The sequence below is a fragment of the Mustela nivalis genome, assembly GCF_964662115.1.
Source record: "Mustela nivalis genome assembly, chromosome: 2".
Lineage (NCBI taxonomy): Eukaryota > Metazoa > Chordata > Mammalia > Carnivora > Mustelidae > Mustela > Mustela nivalis.
Window position 1 is genome coordinate 145,892,176 of NC_139021.1, and position 7,572 is coordinate 145,899,747.

The 7,572-nt window shown below is 43.7% G+C and overlaps 1 protein-coding gene across 1 annotated transcript in view; it reads right to left on the bottom strand.

Moving 5' to 3' along the window:
- Positions 1 to 6,407, bottom strand: part of LOC309859360 (anthrax toxin receptor-like) — a gene marked incomplete at its 3' end in the record, with an annotated part of 35,761 nt that extends 29,354 nt beyond the window's left edge. The window contains exon 1 of the mRNA XM_082719995.1: positions 5,701 to 6,407. Coding sequence (XP_082576121.1) covers positions 5,701 to 5,969 — 269 coding nt within the window. The 5' untranslated portion in view covers positions 5,970 to 6,407. The remainder of the gene's footprint in view (positions 1 to 5,700) is intronic.
- Between the last annotated feature and the right edge of the window lie 1,165 nt (positions 6,408 to 7,572).

Consider the following 7,572-nt stretch of genomic DNA (forward strand, 5'->3'; position numbering starts at 1 on the left):
TATCCTTTCTTTTAATCTAATTATAATTTATAGAAATTTAGTAAACAAACTTTTTACTGAGAATAAAATATCTTTTACTCTCTATCTGATCCTTCTGTTCTTCAGAAAATTTTAAGTATTCATTTTTTAAAGATAATCTATTTATTTATTATTCTGAAAGAGAGTGAAGGGAGGGGTAGAAGTGGAGAGGGAGAAAATCCAAAGCAGACTCTGTGCAGAGCCAGGTGGGGCTCGATCTCAGGACTCTGAGCTCATGACCTTAGCCGAAACCAAGAGTTGGATGCTCAACTGACTGAACCGCTCAGGTGCTCCTTGAGTATTCTTACTTTACATGACAATATAGGTATTTGTGTAAGCTAAATAAGAATCTGATTTCCTTCTAGCAGGATGAAATTGGGCAAGTGATTGGTTTGGCTTCTTAGCTTAAAAAAATTTAATCACAAAATCACAGAAAACAACAATGACAAAATCTAATCAAAGATTTCTTATTATCAGAATTAAAAATGAGGTGGACCCTAATGGAGACAATAAGTCCTCTTAGATATCATCAAAGCTTTAACTGGTATATCATATCTGAGATTATACTTAAAATAATTATTCTTCCTGCACTCATGGAAATAATTAAGTCCAGTTTAATGAGACTAGAGTGATTTCATAAATTATTCTTCCTGAGATTATTTTTGCTAGAAATTGGGATAATGATAAAGAGGAAGATTATGTTTCAATAAAAACTGTTTTTTGTCTTTCTGTAAAAAGCAGTAAAATCTATAACACACCCTCATGGAGATCAGATTCTAGCTAGACCTGTTCTTGTCTTTGTGGTGTTGCTATCTACCTGTAAAATGTAATGGATCCTAACTTCTATTTTCCTTATATCTGTGTACAGTTCTCTAAATGAATGCTTCCAATTTGCTCCCACCCTTCTGATTTGGAATCATCAAGATCAGTAACTGCTCTTTTCCCAAAGCCCTGCAAAACTGAGCTGGATAACTCGATATAAACTTCATAGAAATCAACACAATGTCTCATGCACAGGAAACATTTGTGTGGTAGGCCACTCAGAACAATCATTTGAACATCCATTGACATCACCAGGAATATTCAAACTACACAAGATGCTTTAAGCTCACATTTAAGAGCCCTATGTCTGCACACCTTCTCAATTGACAGCTTTCTGGTCTCAGAATCTGGTTTATAGTCTGCTCTAACCCTTAATTTTTCTTTTGTTCTCATTAAAATGCATCTTATTAAATACCTGAATGTTCACATGGTATAGGTCTAACTTTGGGAGCCCCTCTGTAACAATACCTCATTAAATGAGATACAACTGTTTAACTGAACTGACCTATTCTCAAGAATAGGGGACAACTTCAGTGAGATGGAACAAACTGTAACTTAACTTCTAGACTGCAAAACTTCTGAAATTTAAAAAAAAAAAAAGGTGAATGAATGAACAGTAGCATAATATCTATGGCAAAAGTCATTAGACTAAGTGGTTCTAATGTCTTGGTAACCTGTATAAGAAAACCAATAAAAAACAGCTAATTGCGCTTTTCTCAAATCAAGTAACTACTTAAACTATTATATTAAAATAATTTCTTTGTTTTTCTTTTACATATTCTCTATATAAATCTTGGCACTAGATCCTGCCAATGTAGTGTTCCTAACAACTTAAGTTTGGTGTGACTTAATGTAAATCCATGTATACTTTAATTCTTAAAAATTACAAAGTGCCTCAGTTTATCTTTTAACATCAGAAAAAGAAGCTATGAGACCTGTCATCCACAGTGCACTCACAGTGACATACCCATGTTGTTGGCATGATGGATCCAAAGAACTGCCTGTCTTGTCTACACCAGCCCTTCCTACTCCAACTGTGCCACATATGTAGGAGCTTTGGGAGAGTCTGTCTCCCTTTTCTCTCATTTGGCACACCTGATCTTGTTTCCCACTTGTTTGTCCCCAGCCTGTCAGGCTTCCTTTGAACTTCTAGAATTTTCCCCTTTAATTCCACTCATGTGCCCTCCGTCTCTTTTCCTATCTAATCCTTAAGGAATATAGGAGTTCTTTCAAGAACACAGATCCGATCCATCTCTCTTCTAATAAAAGAATTTCTTTCAGTGAATCCCACAGATGCCCTTAAGATATAACACACATTGCTCAGATAGGCCCAAGGGCCCACCACTGGCCAGCCCCTTCCTTCTTCCTCCTCCTCTACTCTCCCTCCCTCCTCATACTCTGAGATCATCTGAGGGTCTCACACTCAGGACTTTACACAGGCCATTCCCCTAACCTGGAGTTTCCTGGCCCTCAAAGGGAGTCAGCACTGGGGCAATGGTAGAGCTCACTAATTTTCATCCAATTCAACTTAATGAATCTAATGAATAAGGTGGAAATGAACCACTCAAGACCTTCCTGCAGACAGCGATTCTCAGGGACCCACGCAGCCTTGGACTCTTTGGCATGGGCTTTGGAGGAAGACATCCCAGGATTTCAATTACTGCTCCATGTCTTCCCTTCTGAGGGCTTTAGGAGGTCATTTCTGGCCCTGAGTGACCTTTTTTTCCCCCCTCATTTGTGAAATAGAAAATATTTACCCACAGTGGAGAGGAAGACTCAGTGATGAAGCTACTTTTTCTCCTTCCCCTTGTTCCCAGTCTACAGCCACATTTGGGCTCCCCCATCCAAACTGTCTGTATTCCTCAAGATAGATTCAGAATCTAGCCACTCTGCACCTCCACCGCTACCCCACGGGTCCACACCACCATCATCTCCCTGGATCCCCAGAGACCCCTGCAGTGGTCTCCTGGTGGGTTCTGTCCTTTGGCCCCTCAATTGTGATCCTTTCAGACCAAGATCTAGTTGTATGCCGTCTCTGCTCAAAAACACCTTCTTATTTCCCTCTACCTTTTAGTCTGCCAGCCCGGCCTTCCCTGACCACTTCATCAGAAAGGCCCCTCCCTCAGTACTTTCATCTTCCTTCCCTACCTAATTATCCTACCTAATACACTACTTCCTCTCCTCTTTGATTTATTCCCTCTCTAGTCATGGAAACTCCAGGAGGACAAGGACTTTGTCCAGTTTTGTTTGCTGCCTTACCTGCACATCCAAATAGTGACTGATGTATAGCAGTTGCTCAGACATTATTTGTGAGTGGATGAATTGTTAAGGGAATGAATGAATGAACAGGACTGTTCATCACATGGATGATAGGCCCCAGAGAACCTTGGGAGTGTCACCAGCACAGGCATTTGACCTGTATCCTGCCACCCAAAAGGGCATGTCAGAAGAGAGTCAAGCCAGGGAGTCAGGGCTTTGTCAGGGGCCCCTGTAGTGCCAGGGAGTCCCCAGCCCTGGTGTGCCCGACTCTGCTTTCCCTAGCAGCATTTTATATTCATCTTCTATGATTCCATGAGACGCTATGTTGGGCAAACTGCATACAAACTCCCCTTCATTCTCATCACAACCTGGTGAGTTGGGTATGAAGATCCCCATCACAGAGGGGAATCTGAGGCACAGAGAGGTGAAACATGTTGCCCAGGGGGACAGGACTGGTTAGTGCAGTCTGCCTCACTCACCAGTGTGGGCAAAAATGATCCTCAGTGGTCATTACTCCCCTTCTTCTGAGAGCAGCAGGGAGAAATGCCGGAGGGACTATGTGCTCACCTTCCAGGAATTTCTCATCAAGTTGGCCCTCAAAAGCAATGCGTAAAGCCATCTTCAACCACACTAGTTGTGCCCAGGTCACACAGAGATTATTTCCCTGGGGCTGAGGAGTTTTCTGTGGTTTCAGACAATCTTTGCCTGGTTAACTGCAGGCAGGCTCTAGCCAGACCCCTCACTGATGGCTCTGGGAGCTGTGAAAGGGGTGTATAAGGGCTCTTTCATGGACCCCCTCAGCTCCTCCTCCCATCAGTGCATCCAGCAGGATTCAGTTCTGGCTACCTGGGTAACATGTCAGAATAAGGGTTGGGGGGCCTTGATCCTGGAGCATGAGTGAGGGTACAGGGGATTTGATTGCTCCCCTTCCTCCCTTGCCCTCTCAGACTTCAGAGTAGGGTCCATACCCTTCACATCAACATACAGCTACAGCCAGCTGTGATCAGAGAGAATAGTACCACCTCCCAGCATTTAAAAGCTAAAGGGGGAAAGAGCAGAGCTATGAAAGGGACAAGAAGTGGGGACCTCTTTGTTCAGGAAGCCATTTCTCTGGCACCTTTCTTGTTCCCTCACTGCATACCCTCCTCAGAAGAGAGGAAAGGGAACATTCCCCCACTATCTAATGATTTGCAACAAACTGACTCAGTTGACATTGAGCAAATCACTAATCCCTCTCAGCCTCGTTTTCGTCACCCTCATAGAGAAATAGAATCTACTTCCCTAAGCTTTGGGAGGCTTAGTTCAGCTCATCGCAGGCATATAGAAATTGCTTAATTACTGTTATTTCAGAGGCCATACCTATACCCAGAATCCTTCCCAATACAACCCAGGGCTGGGTTTTGCCCACACTACTAGGGTCATGAAGAAGGGCACTGTAACAGGATGGCAGATCAGGGGGGTCTTTGGAATCACCCACCAGCCTTGGATCTACTTTATCCAACCTCTAGATCCTGTCGCTTCTCCAGGAGAGTGAAAGTGCAAAATGTCTTCCTTACCCTACATTCTTCCTTACTCTACATTCTAGGATGGTTTTGAGGGTGATGGAAGTATAGTGGATGGGCTTTGGAAATCAAAATGTGCTTCAACGATGACATTATGGATGGTCATATTATTATTACTACTGAAGGGGTCAACCCAATAGACAAGTTGGAAATGGAAACAAAGCAAAACTCCAGTCTCTCCAAGCATGAAGATCTACCCCCTTTTCTTCTCTGAGGGCCACAAGGTGCCTAATGCACAGCCCAGCTTCCCAGGATAACACCTGGTCATACCTAGCTGTTTTGCAAGTGTAACACATTCTGGAATTTGGTCTCCAAGTGGTTGAAGAAGGAAGCAAAAGCCTTGGCAGGAAAGCAAAGGACTTTCTAAGCAGTGACACTCTGAGAAGGTCCAACAGAACCAACAGGGAATCTCTCTGGAGTCTAATAAAAATAGAATCTACTTGGGTGAAAAGCAACACAAGCAGAAAACTGCACAGACAGAATCTGAAACCCAGGGGCACCTGGGTGGCTCAGTGGGTTAAAGCCTCTGCCTTCAGCTCAGGTCATGATCCCAGGCTCCTGGGATGGAGCCCCACATTTGGCTCTCTTCTCAGCAGGGAGCCTGCTTTCTCCTCTCTCTCTGCCTGCCTCTCTGCCTACTTGTGATCTCTGTCAAATAAATAAGTAAAATCTTAAAAAAAAAAAGAATCTGAAACCCAGTGAGCTTCTAAAAATTGCTGAAAAGGGGCTTCTAACAATCACCTGCCCATCCAGCTGTTTAAGGGGCATGCAGGGCACAGATCCTGGCCATGTCAGAGGAGGGACTGAGAGTCACCCAAAAACTGTACAGTGGCTTTTTTTCCTTTCCAAAAAGAAAATTCTCAGGGAATAAATTCTTGGAGCATTCCTTCTACATCAGGAAAAAGGGGTTTTATCTTAGGTGTTAAGACTGTCTCCACCTCTCCTTTCCCAGAGGCTGGGATCTCCTTGAACCACTTCATGCCCTGAGGTCAGAGGTGCCCTGAGGGACATCCAGGGCCAGGGTGGGAGAGCTGCTCACGCGTCCAGGAGGAAGAAGATGTTAAAGGCACTATCGCAGTTTCTCAGATCAGCTTTGTTCCTGTAGTGCCTGGCGCGGTGGTGGAAAGATCTCCCAGCTGGGAGGTGGTGCAGGAAGCTCCCTGTGCTCAGCAGTGGAGGTGGCAGCAACAGGAGCAGGAACAGGGAAAGTGCAGGGCCTGGGACGCAGATGCTGCTACTCCCTATTTTCTTAGCTGTGCCCGAGACCCCACTCTCTACTGGAGCAGGGGTGGAATTAGTGCTGGCCATGCCCAACCACCACAGGCTTCTGCCTCATCCACTGTCTCCCCCCAAATCTCGTGCCCTGGGGTCTTGTCCCCTCCAGCACTGCCCCAAATTTCTCTGAAAGCCTCCACCTGGTATCTGCCCTTGGGGCGGAAGAGGCAAGTGGCTGTCTCTGGGGTGATGGCCCTACTACCTGAGTGGCTCTTTCCCTGCCCCACAGAGGCAGAATTCCCTGTGATGTCCCTTATGATGGGCAGGGGGGTTGGCATGGTGACTTTGTGACCTGCAGCTCTGCTCAGTACCCTGCCTGTTGATAACCCCAGGTGGGAGCCATGGGATCTTTGGGTGGGGATTAGGATGGGGCCATCATTTGTCCCTTATCCCAAACCCTCCAGATGTCCATTCAAATCCTCAAGACCCTGCCTTTTGATAACTGAAAGCAGGCAGTTGAAGTGGACATCCATGTAGGTAAGGAGGTCCAGGAACTGGGAGACTACAGTACAGGTCATTGGTGTGAACACTGACATCACCCATAGACATGGAAAGATCTAGAAGGTCAAGAAGGTTTGTGCAAGCATTCCAAAGTCCTTTGTGAATGAGGGACATTCTGGTTAGGTACTGCTATGTAACAAATCACCCCAATGTAGTGACATACAAGAGAACCATTTCCTATGTGCATAAGTTCTGGGAATCAGAAATGCAGAGAGGGTGCATGGAAATGGTTGCCTGTGCTTCATGGAAAAATAAAGGCATTGACAACTTTGAGTCAAAGGCGATTCCATCACTTAGACTGTGATGGGAAAAATATATAGAAATTCGTTAACAGATTTATTTTTTTTTAAGATTTATTTATTTATTTATTTATTTGACGGAAATCACAAATAGGCAGGTAGGCAGAGAGAGAGGGGGAAGCAGGTACCCCGCTGAGCAGAGAGCTTGATGCGGACTTGATCCCAGGACGCTGGGATCCTGACCTGAGCCAAAGGCAGAGGCTTTAACCCACTGAGCCACCCAGGTGCCCCTCATTAACAAATTTATTTTCTTCATATTTATATGCACAAAGGAAGAGTGATATATCCCCCAAATCCTTCTAAGTCTAAAATATATCTTTCAATACTTATTACATAAAAATTGGAAGTGATTAAAAACTCTGTGTATGTATGAATTTTTGAAGTGGTTTTTAAAATCACAGGATATCTTAAATGATATTTAGGATTTGGTATACATCTCTCATTAGCATATTCGTTTTTCCTGAAGCACTGGTTCCTGCCTCTACTCATTCTCTGATATGGATGTTTATCTTTTTCATATCAAGTTCTTGGCATTCCTTTTTTTTTAACTTAAAAATTCTGTGATTTCTGACTACAGTCTCACAAATAGTGCTGACAAAAGGGAGAAGCTTAGAGGCATTGGGAGAGAACCTAGTTTTATTTATTTTTTCTTTTTTTTTAATTAAAAAATTTTTTTTTATGTTCAGTTAACCACTGCATAGTACATAATTAGTTTTTGATGTAGTGTTCAGTGATTCATTAGTTAAGTGTAATACCCAATGCTCATCACAGCACATGCTCTTCTCAATACCCATCACCTTCCCTTCTACCCTCTGAAACCTCCAGATTGTTTCTTG